At 34.3% G+C, this 23,579-nt stretch overlaps 4 protein-coding genes across 5 annotated transcripts; 2 read left to right on the forward strand and 2 right to left on the reverse strand.

Moving 5' to 3' along the window:
- Positions 1-228: 228 nt before the first annotated feature.
- LOC130958023 (protein argonaute 16) lies at positions 229-8,715 on the reverse strand. Its single transcript, XM_057884897.1, has 23 exons — positions 8,494-8,715; positions 6,889-7,187; positions 6,615-6,820; positions 6,319-6,540; positions 6,071-6,207; positions 5,887-5,984; positions 5,702-5,799; positions 5,439-5,607; positions 5,192-5,308; positions 4,957-5,064; positions 4,736-4,798; positions 4,510-4,623; positions 4,095-4,260; positions 3,898-4,010; positions 3,376-3,513; positions 3,109-3,239; positions 1,906-1,971; positions 1,556-1,619; positions 1,169-1,280; positions 1,021-1,094; positions 827-921; positions 714-745; positions 229-613 (listed from the first exon to the last, which is right to left on the reverse strand). The coding sequence occupies exons 2-23, from the start codon at positions 7,177-7,179 to the stop codon at positions 447-449; spliced, it is 2,781 nt and encodes a 926-aa protein (XP_057740880.1). The 5' UTR covers positions 7,180-7,187; positions 8,494-8,715; the 3' UTR covers positions 229-446.
- Positions 8,716-10,810: 2,095 nt separating this feature from the next.
- Positions 10,811-14,287, forward strand: LOC130954365 (protein S-acyltransferase 11-like). 2 transcript variants are annotated; one of them, XM_057881106.1, is made up of 5 exons: positions 10,811-11,047; positions 11,330-11,492; positions 11,946-12,168; positions 12,762-13,060; positions 13,703-14,287. In XM_057881106.1, exons 2-5 carry the CDS (start codon positions 11,469-11,471, stop codon positions 14,189-14,191), a joined length of 1,035 nt encoding a protein of 344 aa, XP_057737089.1. In that variant the 5' UTR covers positions 10,811-11,047; positions 11,330-11,468; the 3' UTR covers positions 14,192-14,287. The 2 variants fall into 2 exon arrangements, with proteins under 2 accessions (XP_057737089.1, XP_057737090.1); XM_057881107.1 differs by lacking the exon at positions 10,811-11,047 and having other exon boundaries at positions 11,853-12,168.
- A 604-nt stretch (positions 14,288-14,891) lies between these two features.
- LOC130957806 (probable transmembrane ascorbate ferrireductase 3) lies at positions 14,892-16,550 on the forward strand. The gene is made up of 4 exons (XM_057884651.1): positions 14,892-15,036; positions 15,257-15,305; positions 15,617-15,816; positions 16,272-16,550. The coding sequence occupies exons 1-4, from the start codon at positions 14,905-14,907 to the stop codon at positions 16,548-16,550; spliced, it is 660 nt and encodes a 219-aa protein (XP_057740634.1). The 5' UTR covers positions 14,892-14,904.
- Positions 16,551-17,014: 464 nt separating this feature from the next.
- Positions 17,015-22,024, reverse strand: LOC130954796 (uncharacterized). The gene is made up of 8 exons (XM_057881560.1): positions 21,582-22,024; positions 19,807-19,934; positions 19,640-19,696; positions 19,426-19,518; positions 18,157-18,235; positions 17,942-18,066; positions 17,588-17,731; positions 17,015-17,506 (listed from the first exon to the last, which is right to left on the reverse strand). Exons 2-8 carry the CDS (start codon positions 19,930-19,932, stop codon positions 17,270-17,272), a joined length of 861 nt encoding a protein of 286 aa, XP_057737543.1. The 5' UTR covers positions 19,933-19,934; positions 21,582-22,024; the 3' UTR covers positions 17,015-17,269.
- Positions 22,025-23,579: the final 1,555 nt, after the last annotated feature.

Here is a 23,579-nt window from a genome sequence, read left to right on the forward strand (position 1 = left end):
TGATTTAAGTGTTTCCAATAGGAGTAGCAAAGAATGGCGTAGCTAGATGAGTTATGCTTAAATAATACCAATGTAAATATAAGCAAATTGTTACACCTTTAAATAAATTACGTTTCATTCATGTAATTTTTCACAAAAATCACTGAGAGAACAAAGAATAGAAGCTTACCTCTTCAGACAATGAAATGACTTTCAAGTAATACCTGCATATAAAACAAGCTAAAGGAGTATCCAAAATGACCTCAAAATTATCATGAACAAAGCCCCATAAAGGTCATGTGGTTCCCAAAATCTTTTCACTAACCAAAGAGCACAGATATCTTCTACCTCTATCGGTCAAAGTCAAACAAAATCTGGGAATGGTGTATTTGCATGTATACCAACTATACAGCTTTCATATTTACGGTTTCAATGATCACTCAAAATGTGTTCTAATTTAAGAGCTCTCAACAGAAGAACATGGTACTCTTGACATTCCTATGCAACCTTGGAAGCTCTGGAATGGGAATGTTTCCCTCTGAAGTAACATCTGAAGATTTTTCTGACAAATCATCAAAATTTAACATTTGCCCCATCTGAGCTGCAGCATGGTGTGCATAGCATATAGGTGCCACTGGAGAAAAGCAATGAAACAAAGTTTAAACACGTTTTTTTTTTCAAGTTGATATTTTTTCTTTAGAGGTGTACAGAAAATAAACTCAAGGGTGAATTACCAATTGAGGTTGCAATTGTACTCCTTTGGTTCCTGAAACAAATTACAAAATAGTAAGCGCACGAGTCACGGGGTAGGTCAAAATATCAAGCAATAGGTAGGAAGAATGCATACACATAAGACAGCGAATGGATCAAATTTTGTAAGCCATCTACCGAGAAACCGATCTCGTCGAGCAGCACATGATAATGCACAGGCTTGGAAGTTCCCTATTATTGTTTGAGAGGAAAACAAGAAGGCAAACCAAATTGGATGAAATATCATAAATTTAAGTCAAAGATATTACACTGAACGCAAGGTAAACTTACATGGATCCCTTGATGAGCACACATGTAGAAATCATAATTCCTTGGATGTGTGATTTTTGTGTCAACAACAGTCCCTGAAAAGAACAATTAATGGGATGATGATACTGAATGTACCAATAAAATACCCGGCACACAAGAAGTAGCATACCAGGAGGAACATTTTCTGGACCATTAGCTAGAAACAACTTCGTATGATGATTCTTCTGCGCCACAATTACCGTGAACTTGGGAATAATGACAGCCTCAAGAAGTTCGTACGCCTATAATTAGAAAAGATCATCATTGTCGTCATCCTAGGATTAGGAACCATAAAAAAAGGGATACCGTTAAATATCTCGCATGTTTGGATTAACTTATTTGCTTTGAAAATTGTTTTCCAGAAAAATGCTTCAGAGAGCCTTTAGAATTATTTGGCAAGAACAAAATAAGTGAACCCAAAGATGCACTATGAACAGTGTGCAAGTGTAACTAGCTACAAAGATATGAGCAACAAATCAGATAATCAAACAGAACAATGAATGGCTTGCAGAGTAACCTTCTTTATCTGGTTAAGCTCAACATTCAAAACCTGATTAAATTGTGATTCACTAACTCCATCCCTGAACATATAACCATAGGTTAGAATTAAATGAACCAAAAAGCATGCACTTATGGAAATTAAGGCACCTAAGTGAGTCCAGACACCAGACTCCTTATCCATATAATTTAAACTTTATAAACCACTCATCCAATACCAGAACAAGTATACTAATATTTAGATATCATATTGTAGTAAGCACTACCAGTACCTTCCAGCTTATTACTATAGGCCTACAAACAGCTTAGTTCACCTGAAGACCATATATTACTGGATGTAAATTGAATGTAAAAGTGATCGAATGGAACCTGAAGACAATAATTTGAGATGGTTTACATTTATCACTTGATTCGTAGAAATCTAGAAGCAATTCTCTGCAAGGAAAAATCATAATGTAATCTTATTATCTTGTATATGATATCATGGAGTATAAACGGAATAAACAATTGCAATGAATGATAAAAATCTTCACATGCGGATTTCGGGATTCAATTAACAGTTGAGAATGCACATTGTTAGATACAGAAAGAGGCATATTGGATATAACTCTTAGAGATGATATGATACATTAATCTTAAACAACTACCATAATATATTTTCAATCTGCAAAATGATGTGACATTTTCCCAATTGAATAGAACATTATTAGTTCTATCTTAAATTAGGCAAATGGGAATTAAATTTAAGCAGCAAGTACTCTGTTTATGGTCATATCGGATTAGTAATTCACTGCTATTGGGTACACCCAACAAAAAACTTCACTGTTGGAAAAGGGCAGTGAAAGAGGCCATTTCACAGTTGATATCTTGGAACCAAAGATAAGAATTGAGAAATGATCATTACAATATATGAAACTATGAAAATGTGAAAATACAATATAAGAATAAATAAGGAACATGCACAAACTCTCCTTGAACTTTATCTCATTCCAAAGTAACTTGTGAACTTCAAATCAGGAGAGACAAATTAACTTCCCAAAACTCAGTATCAGAAATACATCTCATTTTCAATTAAACTAGTGTATCATACATCTCATTTCAAAATTAATACTCTGGCTGTTTCATGTGTTCCTGTTATTTTTTACACTAACTTTTATTTCCTTTTTCTTTAATTTATTTATAATTTTAAAAAAATCAAATACTTTGAAAAGATATTAAATCTAAAGTGAGGAAGCATGCATATCATTGAACAAGGACAAATCAGTGAAACAAGTATTGTCATCTAATTATATATGTGGTCTGTTTGCCAGTTTGATTTAGATTTAATAGTTTGACCACAAACATAGGAATTGTAATGTCATTTGAACTAACTGGCCAAGCCAACCTAGTAGCATAAGACTTGGTTGTTGTAATCGTTAACCTGTTTGCAAGTTCCAAATATTTTATAGGCACTGCACTTTCATCTAAACTAGAAGGGCTATAAAATGGGATGAAACTCAGCAGAGTACATGTGAGTGTTTTTCCTATTAACCACAAAATATCATGGTAGCCCGTTAACATATTTAGTCGAACCTGATAATACCATTATCATTCTCTTCATCCACAGGCTTGCACAAGGCATCAATCATCTCCTCCTTAGATGACTGTGTTCTTGCAGATGCTCTATACCTTGAAATCAGTGGCCAACATCGTGATCCTGCAACCTACAATCCAACAGCATACAGAAACATATATCCTTAGAACAAATGACGGAAAACACATATAAATTGCATTACAAGACAAATATAGCTCGACATTCTTCTAACGAAAAATAAAAGAAGAACGAAAAGATAGCCTTACTGCTGCTATCGATGGAAGATTTGACTGACCAGGAGGACCATGAGAAACATCCATTCCCAAAATCATTGTTGGGGTATCTTTAATCAGGGGTAGATGCCCAGAGTGCTCTATTGCCAGCAAAGAATTTACTCCTCCAAGCTGTATAAATGACATGTATACAAATTATGAAAGTGAAACAAAATGTTTAATACACATAAAGTTCAATTTGTTGCAAGGATTGAAATGAATGTGTTTTATCATTTTTCAAATCTTGGCTGCATTGTAAACAATCTGTTTTAGTAGGTAGCATAGATATCCCAGTAATTTCCTAAAATAATGTAATCAAGTTGATGGCTTCCTGATTTTTTTCCACTCCCCAACTTTAGTATGCCTCCCCTATAAGAAAAGGTTGTTGTACCTTCATAGACCGAAAATCTCTTCTTTATTTCAACTATATTGCAGTAATAAATTACTTTAGAATATCACATCATGTCCCAACAGCTCAATTTTCTGCAAGGAGAAGGCTCATAACAACTTGCTTACCTTAGAGTTGATTTTAAGAAGTACATTTGTAAGGTATTGATCAGTGATCTTGAGAGGACAAATGCACTGTGTGACAACACCAAAATCACTGAGACACTTCTTCTTCCAAGGCCCTAAGATTTGACAAAAGAAAATTGAGCAATTAAACAAACACAAAAATATAAAGGAAATCCTGCAAAATTAGACAGAAGACATACCATAAATTTCACAATGTTTCTTCTCTGGCAAGACACAGAGAATTAACTTTGGTTCTCTTGTCAGCTTTGATGTAAGCCGCTCAAACATCTTTTCAACCCTTGCAACAGCACTAGATTTTTTCATCAGTGGTTCTTCTTCTATTAAAGTATATGGGCGTTCAATATTCTGTGTAAATATTCACCTAGAATCATATTGTGGTCATCAAATGCAGAGTAAGGGATTGTCTGTAAGATGGGATTTTGGAGGCAAGGAGAGGGAAGGGTTTGTAGTGCAAATGATTCAATGTGTAACACCACAGGCCTTTCCTTTCCTTTCATTTTCCTCCAAAATCCCAACTCACAAACAACCCATAAAGGGATGATCAATATTTTAAATTTTAAAACAAAATAATCAAATAGATGCACGGTAGCATACAATGCCCTTGCTCATTCCACATTTGATCAGCTCCCTCGATAAGTAACTGGTATCACAACGTGCAGAAAAGTTGACAACAGCCCAGTAATCAATGTGTGATGGTTGTAGAAGTGTCTGACAAGAGGAAAGGGAGCATTATCAATTATGAAAATATCAACTCAAATATTAAACAAAATTTGAAAAACAGGGGATAATTTATTTTTGAGTTGAAAGTATAATTAAACACCTTTTTACTGAAACTCCACCTTCCATTATTGGGGAAGCAATCATCATTCTTTCCAACCTTCAACTGTCAAAGAAAATTTTATAGGACATAGGAGAATTAGTTTTCGGAATTAAACTAATCTGTTGAAACCAGCTTAGTTAAACCACTTTCTCTTCTATCTGTTACTTGCTAACTCCACAGTGCACATAAAAATATGAAATATGCCAGAAACCAATGTTTACCTTTGGTGGCTCAAGAACACGACCTTCAACCTCAATCAATTTCTTGTCAACATAAATTCCACATGCAGCAAGTACAGGGTCATGATCATAGGAATTATTTCCTACAGCCTACAAAAAATTGTAATGACCATACATATGTTATCAATAAGAATAAAACAACTCTTTTATTAAAAAATATATACATAAAAACAGAAAACGAACAGCATATCATGATAGCACTAAAAATAAAGCTTACATTTGTCAGAGTCTTAATCTTGTCTTGAGGTTTTTGGCGTGATTTTTCAATTAAAGATGCTTTCTGAATTGGAGATAATGCCTTCGTGTACCGCTGGAGTGAAACAAGAGAACATAGCTACTCCAGCCGAAGTAAAGCATAGAGAAACAAGATAATCAGGTACAATTAGATCAATAGTTAATATCTAAGGCAAAATAACATAACTGAACCAAACACAAGGTCCAGGCAAGAATTAAAATTTGCAAACCTCCAAAGGCAGATAAATAGGCCGGTTTGGCTTCCCAACATCAAGGCATGGAAGATAAGCAGAAGAGGTCAGCTTCAAGCCGTGGTGTTTAGCAAAATACTCATATACAGTAATATTGACTGTCTCCCCTTGATTTTTGTCATCATCATTCCTCAACTTCATGCTAAAACTGAGGAAGAAATCAGACAAATAATTCTCCCCTTTCTTTGAGATTCCAATAACAAGGTATAAATACTTGACTTTAAAAAAAAAAAAGCACTTACAGTTGTTGAATGCAAGGTTTCTCACTCAAGCCGGAAACTTTAAATTCCTGGTTACGATGTTTTGCATGCACTCTTAAATTTTTAAGCACCTTTTTTGCCTGTAGATTACCAATAAAAAAAAACTTATGGGGAATTTACTAATGTTGCATGATGAACCTTATGTAAATAGATTAGAAGTTTATCACCTTTGCCCAGTCAATGTAACGGGTTTCCTTCACATTCTGGTTATAAAGAAGAAATTCAATTACAGGTCCAGCTTTTAAGACCACTGTTGTGGACACATCTGGAAGTAAATAAATGAAGAGTGTAAACACAAGAACACATCTTTATTATGGTAATATTTCAATATATATATTAGAGAAGTCATACCCATATTGAGAGACAATCCACCCAGCATTGGACGAAAACTAGAATGAAAACCACGAACTGCCATCAAATTGCCTCCGATCTCACTGAAGTTCCTTGCATCATCTTGAAAAAAAGATTGTCTTACCAAGAGACACCCTCTTCACATTCTCACAAGAAGCAGTTTAACTAAGTTAGACAAAACAGATTATGATTAAATTCCATTCAAGAAAATCACAGAAAGTTTCTGCTATGTTTATCATTAGGCAAACCTGTTAGCTGCTTGCTGCCTCAGTGCAATATCAAGCACTCTCAAAGCATCCTGATAGTTAGTATCTGACTCAACCTCTTCTAGGGGAAGAGCAATGAACCGCAGGGGTATTTTGACAGCAAAACTTATCTCCACTATGAATGCCTTGGACTGAAAAGAATGCTTTGACCTTTTGGTTTCTTCATGAGGGCTTCCATTGGCACCAGGATTATCAGCACCAGGGCTACGATTGGAAGACATTAAAAGCTTTATAGGGTAAAAAATGACACAATCAACCAAGTCCTATGAAAAACTTACTGCTTCGCAAATGATTCCTCAAGCAATACTTTGAACTCAAACTTATCAAATGGCAAAGGACCAACTGTATACAAAGTTCTCTCTCCATCATAGGCAAACCTTTTATCACCAAGTTCAGACGAGAAAGTTTGGCAAAGCCTATCAATCAATTTTCTCCCAATGCCCTTGCCTTCGACAGTTCTTTTATCTTCTGTAGTAATAGCAACCTGGAAAATGTTCGTTCAGCCAAAGCCTGAGATATAAGGGAAATTTCCGACAGAAAGATTTGACATACACTATATTGGAAAAATATTGCATCTGGATCAGTAACATCAACTTTGAAGTGATTGGCAAGCAATTGTATCCTCTTTCCTGTGGTCCCAAACCCCTTCTTACGGATAATAGAAAGCTCTGTAGGAGGTACTTGCGCCGTTTCCATATCAGCCACTACATTGAGTTCTGAAGGTGAAGCTGGTGGCCAAGGTGAATCTGGTAGTGAAGGTGAAGTCGGTGGCCAAGGTGAATCTGGTAGGGAAGGAGAAGTTGGTGACTCATCAGCTTCTGCAATACCTGGCATTTTCTCCATCTGAATCCCTGTTTTGCAAGGAATGCCACAGCAAAACATCAATCAGGAAAACTCAATAGAGGCCATAAGAATTGAACTCAATTACCTAGTTACCCTTAAAACAGAGAAGTATTATATATGCACATGCAGAACTAGCCCATTTTTTCATGTTTAGAAGCTTTGAAGGGTAGAGCAAACTTACCTCATGAAGTCAAGATTTAACCTTATATATAGTCTAGGACTTTTTTTAATGCTTAAAAATCGCTATCAGAAAGGGCAAGATTGCAAATGAAGATTGGGGATCAAAATGCGAAATAATAAGTCAACACTGTAACATAGAGCAAATGAACTTCATATACAACATCAACAGAGACACCCCCCCCCCCCCCCAAAAAAAAAAAAAAAACCTCCCCTGGGGCAACCACCAAAAAATGTTTGGCTATTCCTCCCTAAACAGAAAAAGGATAAAAATGGACAGATAGTAAGCGAAAAGTAACAGCACGGAGGAAATGTTGACTGAATACAGGATTTAAAAACAGTAAATGGATTTTAATTAAGAGATTTGTGATCATAATGATGTACTCTAGTGTGACAATTTACCAAAAGGATTAGTGCTTCCAAATACAATTTGTATCAAAATACTTCATGATAAGTAGCATTCCCAATATGAAAGTTAGTTAAGGCAAATAGTTGAAACAGTTTGCATTTGTTTATAAAACAAATGGATTGTCTTTATAACAGAACTCTGAAGTGGAAGTTAACTAACATAAATAGAGTATCCCTACTTCCAGTACACAATGTATATTAATATGACTGACAAATGACAACAAGCACATTTACTACGAGAATATAAATAGCTCTTTTACCTTTTGTCAAAATATGAGAATAGTAAAAGAACAAGATACTAGACTCAGATCCACATTGCATTTATATTTCAAACACATGTCCGGTAAAAAAAAAGTAACGCACTCCAACATTCTTTGGAGACTATTCAACATTTTGGTTGTTTCTGCAAGGACTTCAACAATATACAAATAGAATGAAAAGGACCACTATGCATTTGCTTGTTTTAGCTATAACCTCCATAGTTGTAAGTTGTAACAGACACATTCTATCAAACAGGTTGTGAGCTATCCTAAAACATTATTCACAACCCCATGTGACACATAATTGCGATCGTAAACTTCATCTTGGCACTAGTTTTTTTCCGAAAACAAAGAAAACGATAATCGTATCAGAGCGAAGATTGGGCATGCAACAAAGAATTCATGAATGACATGCTTAAACTCCAAATAACAAGTTAGTATGAAAAGAGAGTAAAGAATGCAGTACTACCAAATCAAAGCTTAACGCTAGTTGGAGGGAGTGGCTGGAAGGAGAAGGAAGCGGGAATTTGAATTGTTTCTTCGTAGCTGAAGTTGAAACGGGAGGTTTTGTTGGGAGGAGAGAAGAGAAGGGTTTCAAACTTCAACGGTATGTTTGGATGATTATTGATTGATTAGTGCATGTTTTGACTTTTGAGGTATCACTGTGTTTGGGAATGAATAAGGAAGGACTAAGGAGGGAGTTGAAGGAAGACGACTTAAGGAGGGTTGCAAACTTAATAATTAGGGATGGAAATGGGCCGAGTTGGAACTGAGCTTTAGTTTTGACAAGTTTGATTTATGTTATAAATAGATAGGTCTTAAACAATTAAGTTGGGTTGGTCTAGTAGTTAGCTCATTAGTCCACTTAAGTAAATGTTGGGGGTTCGAATTTCGCCTTGTGCATGCAGCAACCCATTGGCCAGCGTCAAACCCTTAAAGACCTACCGGGTTGGGAAATACCGTGGAAAACCACCTTATTTTTAAATAGAATTCAGATCCATGACGGATTAGTTATTGGCCTGTTGGACTAAGAATACTGTGGGTAAAAAAAATCAGACAAACTCACAAGCTTATTTGAAAAACTTGTTTCGTAATTATAACTCAAAACAATAAACTTAAAAATTATAAATTGATATTAAATATATTCTAGAATTTATTATTTATAATGTGTAAAGTATAATTCATTATATATCAATCATTAGTCACGTATCATAACCATATTAACAATTCATAAACTTTTTCTTAAAAGAAAAAAGCTATCGTCTTTAACCAATCTTGACTATTAATTCTTTTTAGTTTTATGTTGTGTTTAATATATAAGTGAATCCAACAAGTTTCGTAGACTTTTTTAAAAGCCTATGACCTAACATTTTTAACTACTAGGTTTTACAAAAAACTCAAACGTGGTCTGTTTAATAAAACAAGCCAAATTGAGCATAAAACAAGCCGAACCACGACCTCCCATGGATAGTTCACTCACTTCCATCCTAGTAACAATGACTTGGTTTTGATATTAGCTTTGTGTACTAAAATCGTTTTGAGATTTCAATTGCACTAATTATATCTTTGAAATTGACAAAAATGTATCAAATTAGTCGCTGACCTATTTTCCATAACGACATGCAGATGTGCCTTGATAACGTGGATCATTAGTGACATGTTATTTCATAGTTTGACCACGTGGCAGACTGATACGGACAAATGTATTACGTGTCACAATACTATTTGATCATATATCAACTTATGCCACATATTGTAATATTACTCGTCCACATATCATCAACTATGTTATTATTATAAATACACTAAATTGATTTATAATTTTGCATTAAGTTACTCATTTTAATTTCTCAAATTGAATATAGTATACCAACTTAATTCATTCACTAATATTTTTATTTTTTTAATTCAAAATTTTTAATATCTTTAAATGCACTCATTTCAATTTTATTTTTTATATATTATTTAAATATAAATAATTTTATAAAATACTTTTTAATATTTTAATTTTAATTATACATTTTTTTCTACAATAATTTAACATCTTTTTTCTGTGTTAGCCTTCTATAATTTTCCTCTCATTTCTGGTTATAGAAAAAAAAAGGACAAAAGTAAGAGAGTTTTTAACCTCAATTTCAATTTAAATATATTAATAAAAATTTCACCTAATCACTCGTATATTAAATAATATATAATTATTTTATGTGAAAAGAATAAATAAATCATTGAATTTTTGATTCAATGGATATTTAAGTTCTTGAGAATTTAAAAATACATTTAAATCTTAACATTTTTAAAATTTGGACATATCAATATCTCATGTTCATTTGGGATCTGTCAGACTCAACAAAAAAATCAGATGTGACTCTCATTATACTAGTTAATACTTAATACAAATGCACACTTAAGAGAATTTTTAAAATGAAATAAATTAGATTTACGAATCGATATGTCCAGATTTTGAACAGATCAAAGACTTAAATGTATTTTTAAATCTTTAAAAACTTAAATATCCATAAACTGAAGTTAATTTGTCTTTTTCTCTTATTTTATACTTAGTAAATTATATTATTTAAAACCAATTCCATACTTTTTAAATACAATAGATTCAATTTTTAAGTATTTTTAAATAACTATTTAAATATTTTTATAAAATTTATAAATAATAATTTTTTATTTTTTATTTTTATAATTTTATCATATATATTTTTTTAATTTATTTGTTGTTAGAATATTTTATATATTTTTATATATGGTGCAGACTAAGATGCAGTTGGCATGTGAAGTTGATAGCCATTATCTATCGTCACTCTCCTCTCTGCTCATTCCTTCACTCACACACACCCCACTCCTCCGCTTTCTCCTCCTTTTTCCCTCTCACACCAAAATCACCACCCCGCCCATCGCCGCCGCTCTCGCTTTGTCGCCGTTTTTCTCTTTTTCTCTATCGACAATCTGCCGATCTCACCTGACCACCATCTTCCAACTCCCGCCCTGCGAGCTTCTCCTTTTCGGAGACGCAGGTAACTACCGTGAACCCTCACTATTTTCGATCTTTCTTTTTCTATCCTATCTCTGTTTTTAATTTGTTTGGATCTGTTTCTAATTCACTAAATAGTAAATATACGAAAAATGTTTATCACTTCATGCATCTGATTATGAATACAATTTTCTGTCAACAATTATTTTATCATGATTATGTTGTTGAAGTGTTCAACTATTTGATGCTCAACTATGAACTGAGTCTTCACCTTGAAACATACATGCTTTATTTGACATAATTTTTTGTTTCTTTTTTTGGGAAGGTTATTAAACAGGCTTTAGGTCGGGCTTAAAGAACGGGCCAGGCTCAAGTTGCTTTGGTGCAATAATCGGCCTGGCCTGTTAAAGCCAAAGCCTTCGTCTTGCTTCTTCAATTTCCACTTCTTGTTAAACGAGATTCTCATGGCTTCTTTGGTTTCTCCTCAGGTTGGTTCTATGTTTGACTTTCTTTTTGGCTTGGATTGTCTTTTCCATTTTAAGGTTTCTTCACTTGTTCTTTGATTGTTTTGTTGGGTAAACCATTCTCTGCCTTGTTTAATGGAAGCTAAAACCAGAAATCAGATTCTATTTCTTTGACTCTGTTTTTTCATGCTTCACTTTTTGTTATATAGTAGGTGGCTAGGGTTTAATTTCTGTACATTTTCATCTAATAATATTCTGGCAGGGGAAAAATAATAACAGTTCTGCTTTCTGTATACATTAATCTTCATGTGCTGCTTTGTACTTGTTGTAATTTGTTTTCTTTTTTCGCTTTGGATACCATTTGATTGTGGATATCTGTGGTAGATTGGTGATTTCATGGATGTTATTGCTTGCCTTTTTTCCTCTACGATTTGAAATGTCGTAGCTTCCTTGGTTGCTCATGTAAGTCACATATAGGAGCAATATGTAACTGAGTTTAACGAGAACTATGAGACAACATGTTGGGGCTGTGGACTGCATGTTATGATTCCATCTTGTGCAACTGTTTTCAAATGTGGCTGGTGTGGGGCCATTACAGATGAATCCAAGAAGAAAAGTGATCACAAGTCCTTTAGGTGGAGACAACTGCGAGATCAGTGCTTCATATCTGTTGTCATCATATTTATGCTCTTTGTATTATGTAAGCTTCTGTTTCTTTTGTTTTTCTGCTTTCATTTGTTGTCATACCGTATAACTGAATTTGCTTTCTTTTTTCCCCCTGGTTATGGGTCTCATTTTTCAATATTACCCCCTTTTCCATTTTTTCTCACTTATTTTATCAAATGTCTTTTTGGTGTCATAAGTATAGAGGATGTTTTGTGACTAAAGCCTTATAGCCACCATGTCAGAAGACAGAAACATTAGTCTTCCACTTAGGCATTTGCTCTGATTTTGGTTAGCTATATTGCTGGAAACTTAAAAATTTTCTTCTTGTGTGCTTGGAAAATTGAACACTGTGAGTCCAGTACAGAAACTACAGATAGAGTTTGAATTGCCTATTGAATGGCAGTATGGATAAAATTTTAAATTTGTTCTTCTATTTAATTCAAATTGTTAAATATCAGTTTTGTGATTCTGTGTTACTATAATAAATAGTTTTATATTACATTTATTGGCTATGATATTAGTTATCCTTTAGGGAATTTCTTGTCATCCTCCTTAACATTCACCTCTTCCTAAAAGTGAAGAACTTATTGTTGTATTTTGTCATGCATTTATTTATTTATTTTGCAGGTGGCGGAGTGTGGGCAGTCTATCCTGTTGTCTTTTCTATCAGTTTTCTATGGGGAACTTTACACCTAATCATCACAGCAATTTTGGCCATTGTAACCTTTTCCTCTTTCAGCCTTGCAGCTTTTAGGTGTGCTGGAACACCACCAAATGTATTGTGGGGAAGCTACCCGACTGTAGGGAAAGGCGGCCTTGAAAATTATAGTTTTTGTCACTACTGCTCAAAACCAAAGTCACCTAGAGCTCATCACTGTCGATCATGTAGAAAATGTATACTGGACATGGATCATCACTGCCCATTCGTAAGTTTGCGTCATCTTCTAAGAACATTAATCCCAATGTTCAATCATCTCCTGAATTTTTCATTTAGATAGTAATATTGTGTGAATAGATTAGAGGTGTTTCTATGTTGAAATGCAGAGATTATCATGCTATGACATAATATGCCTCAAAGTAATGTTTCCTTTTAATCTCCTCATTATTGAAATTTACTTACCTTGTAATCTTATATACTACCATATAAAGGGGTTGTGACATTTTAAACTTTTAACTTAGCTTTACGGTGGCATTTACATATTCTAAAAATACCCTTCAAATGTAAAAAAGGTTGAAGGTAGTTAATAAAAAAAAAGACGACTTCAGAGATGTTAAACTGAAATGCTGATGTGACAAGACGTGTCATGAGTATTCCTGCCACGTCTTCTACAAGGATTAAAATAGAGACTTTTAAATTTTATTGGACCAAAACCAAATACCAGTTATGTTATTGGGTCCAAAACCTTATTTAAAGCTTTATTTTTTCAATAAATTTACATTCAAAATAAAGTAAAAAAATTAGTTTGATAGGCATTGTACAGTACTTATAGTGGATACTTTTGTTGGTACTTCAAACTGCTTTTGTCTTGATGATTGTTCTGGTAACAGATTTTGTACTTCTTTGGCAGATTGGAAACTGTGTTGGTGCAGCTAATCACCGCAGCTTTGTCGCCTTCCTCATGTCGGCTGTGTTAAGCACAACCTATGTCGCTGTCATGTCCACTCATGCAGGCTTGCATGTATGGCCACCATTGAGTTTCTCCCTTGAAAATTCAAAGGGGATTTCCGGCACATATCTTGGATTGCAAATTTTGAGTAAAATCAGTGCTGCCTTTCTGAGATCTGCCCTTCTTCTATCCCCAAGAGGACTAGTTCTTGTTTATCTGTTTATTTCAAGTGTTTCATTGCTGATAGGATTGAGTGTTCTTCTATGGCAGCAGCTTTCATATATATACCAGGGAAAAACTTATTTGAGTCATTTGAGTTCTGAAGGAGATAATGAAGAAAAGAAAGATTGTCAAAACCTTGTTAGATTTTTTGGTTTCCAATATAGATTTTTGCCAATCTTTGGTGTTACTAGGAAGAAACATGTAAAGTTAAACAATCATGTTCTGTAAGTCAAATGAGCTGTTGGAATTTTCTTTAACACAATCTGTATTAATGTATACTATTACTTTCACATCATTATATATAGGTTCACATGAATTATTCCATAAAAGTCTTGAATTATTACATTGCAACATTATCTACTTTGTAACTAGCAAAAAAATTTACATGGGAGAGACGAAATTTTAATATCACCCCATTATTTGAGTTTGAGTCTATTTGCACACTATAGTCAGACACTATATTTAGATATTTACCTTGTATTTTTATGATATTTTTACTTAAACAAAATTAAAGTTGGAAAATTCAATAAATAAATAAGACAAAGTTGTATGATATTTGAACACTCAACCTCAACAACTTTTTGTACAATGTTAAATTTTATCAACTAACTATCAAACTACAATAAGCAACCAAGGTAACTACATAAATACCACTTTCACAACAAACTACATGAAAATAGCAAAGAAAGGAAAAGTAAGTAGAATAGATCACAACAAACTACATAAAAATAGCAAAGAAAGGAAAAATATGTAGAATAGATGCTGGCTAAATTCCAAAGCTTCTTTAATAAAATTCCAAAACCAAGAATACAAGTAATGCATAGTACGTTTATTCTCCTGATCCCTCCTCTTCAATCTTTATTGTCTTTAATATTTCACTTGTCTCTCTTCACATTCAATCACTTCCTATTCATTCATCTCCCACCACCATCTTGTGACAAATGAGTTCCTATGGTACTCAAGCTTTGGCACACTTGTTTGGCATCTTGGCCATCATACTCTTGCTTGTTTGGTTGTTGGATTTTCGCGAGGGAATCGACTATGATTCGGACAACGGGTTTCGAGTCTTCAACGTAGAACTGTTTCTTACACAAGATTTTCATTAACATCTAATTAAATAATGTTGTCACATGCCAAAAATGGTGTCTTTTGATGCGGTAGTTTAGAAAGTAGTTATTTTTGCTTATATCACTAATAATGCATAGTTATTACACTATTTTTCTTTTGTTATTACATTAGTCAGATAGCAGCCACATAAAAATGATGCATAAACATATATCTAATGCTATGCAGGTTCACCCTTTAATGATGTTCATGGGGTTTATTTTCCTGGGTGGTGAAGGTACCTACAATGAAACTTCATTCCCCTTCTCTTTCTAGATAGTTATCTTACTCGACTATGCTACGTGTACACCAAAATCAGCCACCAGTATAAAATACACGTTGAAAATAAATTAAACCGCACATGTATTTATACACAAATATATTAGTGGCTGATTTTAGTGGTTGATTTTGGTATACGAATAGCATTTTTGTATCTTATTAGCTAGAATATAATTTATTTTATCTATTTTAAATAGCATAGCATCTATGCAAATGCAACATTTTGTAACTTCAATTTAACATAAATTTTTTCTCTTCAATTTTGAACAGCTATATTATCATTCCAAACAATACCAAGCCAAAGGCAAACCAAGAAGTTTTTCCACATGATGCTTCATTTAATCTCTATAATTCTTGGGATTGTTGGTTTATGTGCCGCTTTCAAGTTCCATAATATGATGGGATTTCCCAATGTCTATAGCCTCCATTCATGGATTGGCATTGGCACCGTTTGCTTGTCTGGATTACAGGTATGTAAAACTTGTTGGATGAAATATCTGAAATTGTATCATTAGGGAAAAGGAATATGGAGTGTGTTGAGTATAATTGAAAAACATATTTAGATTAGTATGTTGAAATAACATATTCATTGCTATTTACATGATCTTTTAAGTAACTAATATGACTTGCTGAAACATTAACCCAATAACCATTTGATTATAGCACAAAGCATCTCAATATTAAACCTAAAATTTTCTTTTTTTATATTTTTTTTATACTATGCTTAGATAGTAGACTATTTAATAATAATGAGAATTATGTGTCTCTTCACTATTGCACTATGTTGGATTCTTTACATTTGTGTTGAGTCGCTATGCAAACACTTTGAAACTAGTTTCTTTTAAAACTCAAAATATGGACGAGTGCCTGTTAAGCCGCTAGTAAATAATAACAAAATTTGAGTGTGTATTGTTGTAATGTATAGTGGCTTGTTGGATTTGTTACATTCATGTTTCCGAGAGCTGCGGATCCAACAAGAGCAAGAGTGGTTCCATGGCACATAGCTGGCGGGAGGGCGCTGTTGTTCATGGCCGTGTGTGCCGCGGAAACAGGCTTGATGGAAAAGTATGGTTTCTTGCGCGCGAAGTCAAATCTGCAGCCACACCAAAGAGAATCATATTTGATAAACTTCACTGGTCTTGCAATTCTCTTATTTGGAGTTTTTGTGGACCTTTCTGTTTCTATTCGTCGTAATTCTGTATAAACTTTATGCACATGTTTTGTGCTTTATAGATACACCATTGTACTTTGTACATTAGGAATATATTTCTGTTCTTCCTTTCTCCTTGCACAAGTTTGATTGACAACTTTTTGGATTGAAAAAATGGCTTATAAACTGTTAAGAACCAATTTGTTCTAAAAAATATTGATTGTTTAAGAATTAATTTGTCCGATATTAAAATCTTAGTAGAAACTGAATTGATCTTTTTCTTCTTTTTTTAATGACTAATTTGTTTGATACTATAATGCTAATAAAGTTAGTAGAAACTGAATTATTTTCAGTTATTTATTCTATGACTACTTTGTTGGATAAGATGGTTTCACAATCCTATGTATTTAAGAAACTTCCCCAAAACTCCTTTTTTTTTTTTACTTTTATTCCATGCTCTCAACTCTCAAGTAATATTAAGACTATTGAACCAATTACTTCCCAAACTAAGCATGCTTTGAAAATTGTTCAAATTCTAATTGATTCTTTTTCAATATTTTAATTCTTTATAGGTTAACAAATTTAAATAATGACCATGGACCCTAGCTTATGGTGGTGTATAATTTAACATGAACTATTCTAGCATCCACCATGGACTAAAATCTTCAAAGCTAAAGACACAACAATTTCTGATGTACACTAAATTAAACTCTAGTTCAACCATTAAATAATTGGAAGTCTAAAATACATCGCAGTTATGACTAAATTCTAGGTCATTCCTGGTCTTCAGCTTCAGCAGAAGCTATTTCAGAATCCAGTTTGTTTATTAACTGCTCGCTAACATGCTTAGCAACAGAAACCATATCAAGAATGATGCTTGGGTCCATGCCTGCGCCTCCGCGTTTGGTTATACCACAGACGTGCCCTTGCCTATTAACAGAAATGGAAATAGCAGAGCTCATTTGTGACTCCTCTTCTGAAGTAGCATCCACAATATAGTGCCTCCCAACCTTGAAAACAGTTTAATCAGATGAAATTATCAGAAAACATGTTCAATCTGAGAATAAATAAGAGAAATGTATGTATGATACCTTGGTTAGTGTAACTATGACAGGGACTCCAGATGTGTCAAACTGCAGAAACTCCTCATCACTTATGTCAACTTCCGGTTGATCATCACTTGATTCACCGGCAGCAACTTGTACTCTCGGAATGCCGGTGTTGCTCAAAGCAGCCTAAAGAATAAGGAATGACTATTACTAAAGGAAGAAAAAAGAAAAAGGAGGAAGAACCATGTTGGTAACATCTACATTAACAATCAGATTAATGAAGTAAATATTATTGATCTCAACATATCATCATAAAATGATTGCATCTCAAAATGCTAATATTTTATGGTCAAAACTCATTGCCATCTTTTCAAGCATTTATCATACATATTTTACCTTAATGGCAGCCCCTAGAGTATCCAATAAATTTCCATCTGAACTTACAACAAGCCCATCAATGTAAAGATCCCAACAAATTTTCCCTTCAATAACAATGAGTGAGGAGAGATCAATTCCAGCACCTGTACAGAAAAGTTCACCAGCAGCTTATATACTGAAGCATGCAGATATGATACAAGACAGCAACTGTATGGTAAAACGCACAATATGACCTTCTCCACTTTTACCACCCAACAGACAGCTTTGAAGAGCATTGGACAGTTCTGCTGATAACTCATCACCACCTCTACCCTATTTACAAGCAAAAGATAACCATTGAAAGTTACATCTATAAATTGAAGCATACTTAACAGATTGCAAACGATATATAGAGGCAGCAATAATTAGAAGACTAAGATTTCCACCCCCACCTGTTCTTTAAAAAAGAAGGTATCAAGTAACATCACTATTTTGTCTAGAATATGAAACAATATCTCACATCATATATTAAAACATACAATGTATCTTAGATGATCACTTAGGATTAATTTAAGTATTTACTTTATTTCATGATATTTTTCCTAATTTCATTAGGATTAGGTAATATTACAAAAGTGATTATAGTTTATCTGTTGTACCATACGGTCCATACCTCATCATATAAGAAGATATCATATTAATACATTATCATATCATTTAGAGTACCCATTTTTTCTTTCCCTCCTTCCATGCCTAGAACGAATAATGTTGACAGGCATTATGATTACCAACAGCCTACAGCTTATTGATCCAATACACCATTTAAACCTATTTTTTTCTGTTAAGGGGAAGGGCTAAAAGAAATAAATATGGATGATTAAGTTGAAGAAACATCAGATTGCGTCCCCCCCCCCCCCCCCCCCCAAAAAAAAAAAAACCAAAAAAAATCATCTAATGAAAAGATATTCCTAGGTTATTAGATTGAACTCCTGCTACAAGCTATGATTTGCCAAGTAGTCATTTTGGACACACTTCCCAATCTCACTCCAAACAAGCATATCTAGTGAACAACAAGAAGCAACGACTTCATATCTTTTCTTTGATTCATCGGAAAGTTCACCAAAGCTGAAGATAACACTCCCAAATCCAATGCCTAAATCCAAGTACCAAGTCACGTCATTAACCCCTAAATCCAACGCCTATTGTCCCCACTTGTAACTCTGCCACACCAACTGGACCAGCTTCCTGGTATATGTTTAACACGGCCAACCTAGAAGGATGGGAATTATTTTAAAGTTTCATCTAACCAAGTTTCATTTCATTCTCCTAGATGAGCTCCACGCTCAAGCTTTCAGTCACATACTTATCTGCTTACCCCAATTGTCTCACCTTATTCGAAGCTTATAGGAATTTACTTAGTAGGTTTGCAGTGAGGGTTAAAGTTATATAATATGAAAATAACCAGAATATTTGAAGGACTTCACTAAACAAAAATAAGGGTAAGTATCAATATATCAACCAACCTCAAAGGCTGGCTCTGCAGTTGAACTGCAATCAATATGTATAGAGACTTTCCCTTTGTTAGGTTGCAGTGAGCTAGGCTTTCCAAGTTCCGCCTGCACTTGCCAATATATCATAGTAAAGAACTGATTTGATTTGGAAAAGATTACCATATTATAAAACAAAAGGATGCAGGAAGTCATGAAAGAACAGATCAGTACCCATGTTTTAATGTACCTTCACACTGGCAATGACATCAGTAGCACCCATTCTAACCCTTGCTGAACCATTTGCCTGCCATGAATTTCATCACACATAAAAGTCGTTGACCAAAAAGATTTAGAAAGTTAGGTTGGGCAAAATCATCATATTACACTAACAAGTGCCAGCCTGTGAAGCATTACCTGAGGGATGACTCCAGTTTCAACAAAAATTGGTCGATAGGTCAACCTCTTCCTACCATCACATCGAAGATCTTGAGCAATTCCACCTTGGATGAAATGCTGTTCTCCAAGAGATAAGCCCACCATTGCTGCAAAATATGAATGCCTTCAGTAACTTTATGGCTAAAATAGACAACAGTCAAAACATACTTGTAAGAGGTCCACAATGAAAGGAAACTAGAACTAGTTGAACTATTTTAAGTAAAGTTTTCGTCAAGTTGCTACAATGATTGCAACAAGTATTGTAGAAGTTGTAGTATGGATACAATGTAAAAGAAAGTCCAAAATCATCCACTGAAATCTCATGTAACTAATCTCAAGTACCAAGTAACAAAGCTACTATTAAATTTTATTTCCAATATTAAACTTTATTATCAAAATCCAAATCCAAAGCTTTTGCATCTACCATTTTTGCAAATGTTGTGGCACAATCATTTAGGTCACCCTCAACAAAGATTGTTGATCTTAGCTTGTACTCATTCAAATACACACACCAGAATATGTTTCCACTTTGGTTGGGCCTCAGAACCATGACCGAAAAATTAAAAAAAAAAAATTGAAAGCATAACAATCTTAGATAAAAGAAGTTAAAAAGCTAATCTAATTTGATCAACAATGTGATAAGCAATTTTCTCAACAAGTTAGTCAGCAATGTGATTAACAATAAGCAGCAACAGCACCAACAACAATACAACGATAATAAAATCTCACTTATAGCAGCAGCAACATTAGCATTTAATAACCAATAAAAATTAAACCATAAGTAGGGAAAAAAAAGAGAGTCAGAGAGGTGGAGCAGACTGGCGGAAGGGAGGGGGCAGCGGAGAAGAAGCACAAGCATATAGAGGACACAGCCCCTGAAGCAGAGGCGCAAGCAGAGAGAGGAGAAGGCGAAGCCAGCGGCGAGATGGAGAGGCGAAGACAAGCTCTCAGAGCACAAGCTCACAGCAGAGGGGCGGAAGCAAGGGAGGAGGCGGCGGAGTTAAGGGAGACAATGGTAAGCTAGCAAGGCTTCGGTGAGGGAGAATAGGAGAAAAGGTAAAGGGCTAGAGTCCTGGCCACCTTCTGGCTCAGTTTTGGGTTCCTTCCTTAAAATGCTAAGAACCATAGTTGTCCGAACCGAACTAGTGATCGAATTGGTCAGGCTACTGGGTTACTAGTTCAACCAGTTGACCTGGTGCCTCAATATTTCCTCCTTTTCCAGCCAAGTGATGCTTAAACCGATTAATTCCTCCAATCCTAATAAGCTTCTCACAATATATGCATAACAGAATAGTTTTTCCAAATTCAACTACTTGTTTACAATGGCCCCATGCAAGATCAGCATTTCCTCTATTATTATTTTTGGGTTAAAATTGTTGCATCGGGAGTTGATCCTTGTTCTTGGGATGATGGTGTTTCTGATGAAGCCATCTTAAAATCCCATAAAATAAAAAAATTCAATCAACTAGGTAACTAATAGAAAAACCAACCAGCATCATTACAGCAGCAACAATCAATAATCAACAAAATTCATAATCAGCAAAAACATTTCAACAACATATGCAACAATTAAACCATATTCAAAATCAGCAAAACCACTGCATATTCATATTCATAAACTAATTCAGAAACCAACTCAACATTTCAATTCAATCACTGCCATATTCATTTCTAATCAGTACCATAAAAAATCAACAATAAAATTCACAGCAATAACATCAATGAATCAACCTGGAAAAAAATTAAACGATCACCTGTTGTTGCAGAGGCAGAAGGTGGACGACGAGCAGCAGTTCAGGCAGCAACAACCACGGAGGAGAGGAAGCACAGCTGCACAGCTGCAGGAAGAGAGACCAGACGCGAGCAGTGGAGCACACCAGGCGTTGGGTGAAGTGATGGCGGACGACGACGACACGCTGCACGGCTGCAGGAAGCAACGCTCGAGCACTCACTGGCAGAGGCGCGGCGAGACGCGAGCGGCCGAGCACACAGCACAGGCAGAGGAGAGAGGCGAGTCGTGACTCGCGAGCACAGATGCGGAGTATCTGGGGAGAGGCTTGGCGACGGCGGCGAGCGTGTGGTGGCGGTGAACCGAGGTGAGCTGAGGTGAGCTCCCAGCGCTGTGCCTGTGTCTGTTTCTGTAGTCGCCGTTTTCGAAAGTGAGAGTGAGAGAGTTGGGGGTGGCGTGGGTTCAGAACTAGCCTAGGGTTCTTTGGGAGGGGGGGGGGGGGGTTTGTTTTTTTTAAAAAAAATCCGAACCGATGCGGGTTTCTCAAACCCTCCTGTCCACCGGTTTTTGCAAAATCCGGCCGACTCAAACTGGTTTCTCGGCGAATTTGTTTTTTGTTCGGTCTAATGTCCAGCCCAAACTGGCTTAGAGGCCTGATTGCCAGTTTTTTCATCTAAAGGGTGAATTCGGATTTGATCGGATTCGATATGATCAAAATTTTTATTCGATTCATACTAAAATTGTCAGATTACATCGGATCTAATATCCGCAGTTTTTAAGTTTAGATCTGATCCAATCTACATATTTGCGAATCGGATCAGATATATCCGCAAAATACACAATTATTTTTAAAAACTTATTTTTTTAAATATCAATAAAATTCATTTTTTTTCTATTCTTCTAGAGATGTTTACTCTTAAAATAATATTAAACATATTTTTCTCAAATAATAAATTAAAATAATACAACATACATGATAATTATTAGTTGAAATAAAACATAAAAAAAATATTTACTTATTTATTTCTTTATTTTTGTGAATACACGGATATGCAGATCGAATATATGGATATCTATACAAAATTCGTTCGGGTCGATTCTGTTTGTTCAATTATGCTAAGAACTATAGTTATTAAAATCGGATCGAACCAGTCAGTTTGACCGAAAAAACTGATAAACCAAATCCAATACCAATCCAGTCCAAGTTTTGGACCGTTTAAAACATAAAACCGATCAAATCTGGTGTGAACCGGTAAAAACCGGATCAAATCAAACCGTTCGAGTCGCAATTGAAGGAGAGCCTACACGCACTAGTGTTGTGGAAGAAAACCATACTCCATATGCTCTCCGGTGCTGCCAAGTGTCAAGCCGTGTGAATTTTTGGAAAATTTTCCAAAATAAGATGCATGAAGGATAGTTGTACCACCAAACTAGCACACTTCTTACTAACAGATATACAAATTATAATACATATTGTAATTTTTTATTTTATTTATATTCAATTTATTTTAATTTTAAAGTTACTCATTTTTAAATTAATTATATTTTATTTAACTATAAATTTTATTAAATATATACAAATTAAAAAGATAAACAAAAAAAATTATTAATCACAATTTATTTTTTCTTTTTATGATTATATGATATCTATTAATATTATTTTTTTAATAAATACTTGTAGTATATAATAATAGGTAAAGACTCACATGCAATTGTTTTTGTATGAAGTTGATAGTTGAAAATTCTTAGATGATATTTAGTCAAACTTGTCAAATCATCTAACGGTTCTTAAATATCAACTTTACATGAAAATAACTGTATGTGAGTTTTCACCTATAATAATAAAACAAATATAAACTAATTAATAAAATATTAAAATTTGAAAATAATAATTATTTTTATAAAAACAAAATAAAATATATATAATAAAAATAATTAAATTTTATATAATTATTTAATTATATCGGGTTAACCAGTTTGACCAGTAATTTACCGGTTGAACTAGTAATCTAATGACCTAGTA

Source organism: Arachis stenosperma, chromosome 10, assembly GCF_014773155.1.
Source record: "Arachis stenosperma cultivar V10309 chromosome 10, arast.V10309.gnm1.PFL2, whole genome shotgun sequence".
Lineage (NCBI taxonomy): Eukaryota > Viridiplantae > Streptophyta > Magnoliopsida > Fabales > Fabaceae > Arachis > Arachis stenosperma.

Bases quoted from the DNA above. Each gene is read 5' to 3' on its own strand.
- LOC130958023 (XM_057884897.1), bottom strand. From the start codon at position 7,179: ATGGAGAAAATGCCAGGTATTGCAGAAGCTGATGAGTCACCAACTTCT. The intron at 4,799-4,956 runs GTAAACATTGGT...TTTCTTTGACAG, and splicing joins GTGTTCTTGAGCCACCAAAG to TTGAAGGTTGGAAAGAATGA. The intron at 1,095-1,168 runs GTATGCTACTTC...TGTTCTTTTCAG, and splicing joins TCCAGAAAATGTTCCTCCTG to GGACTGTTGTTGACACAAAA.
- LOC130954365 (XM_057881106.1), top strand. From the start codon at position 11,469: ATGGCTTCTTTGGTTTCTCCTCAG. The intron at 12,169-12,761 runs GTAAGCTTCTGT...TTTATTTTGCAG, and splicing joins ATTTATGCTCTTTGTATTAT to GTGGCGGAGTGTGGGCAGTC. The intron at 13,061-13,702 runs GTAAGTTTGCGT...CTTCTTTGGCAG, and splicing joins TGGATCATCACTGCCCATTC to ATTGGAAACTGTGTTGGTGC.
- LOC130957806 (XM_057884651.1), top strand. From the start codon at position 14,905: ATGAGTTCCTATGGTACTCAAGCTTTGGCACACTTGTTTGGCATCTTG. The intron at 15,037-15,256 runs GTAGAACTGTTT...AATGCTATGCAG, and splicing joins ACGGGTTTCGAGTCTTCAAC to GTTCACCCTTTAATGATGTT. The intron at 15,817-16,271 runs GTATGTAAAACT...TGTAATGTATAG, and splicing joins TTTGCTTGTCTGGATTACAG to TGGCTTGTTGGATTTGTTAC.
- LOC130954796 (XM_057881560.1), bottom strand. From the start codon at position 19,932: ATGGTGGGCTTATCTCTTGGAGAACAGCATTTCATCCAAGGTGGAATT. The intron at 19,697-19,806 runs GTAATGCTTCAC...AATTCATGGCAG, and splicing joins AAACTGGAGTCATCCCTCAG to GCAAATGGTTCAGCAAGGGT. The intron at 17,732-17,941 runs GTAAAATATGTA...CTTATTCTTTAG, and splicing joins CTCTAGGGGCTGCCATTAAG to GCTGCTTTGAGCAACACCGG.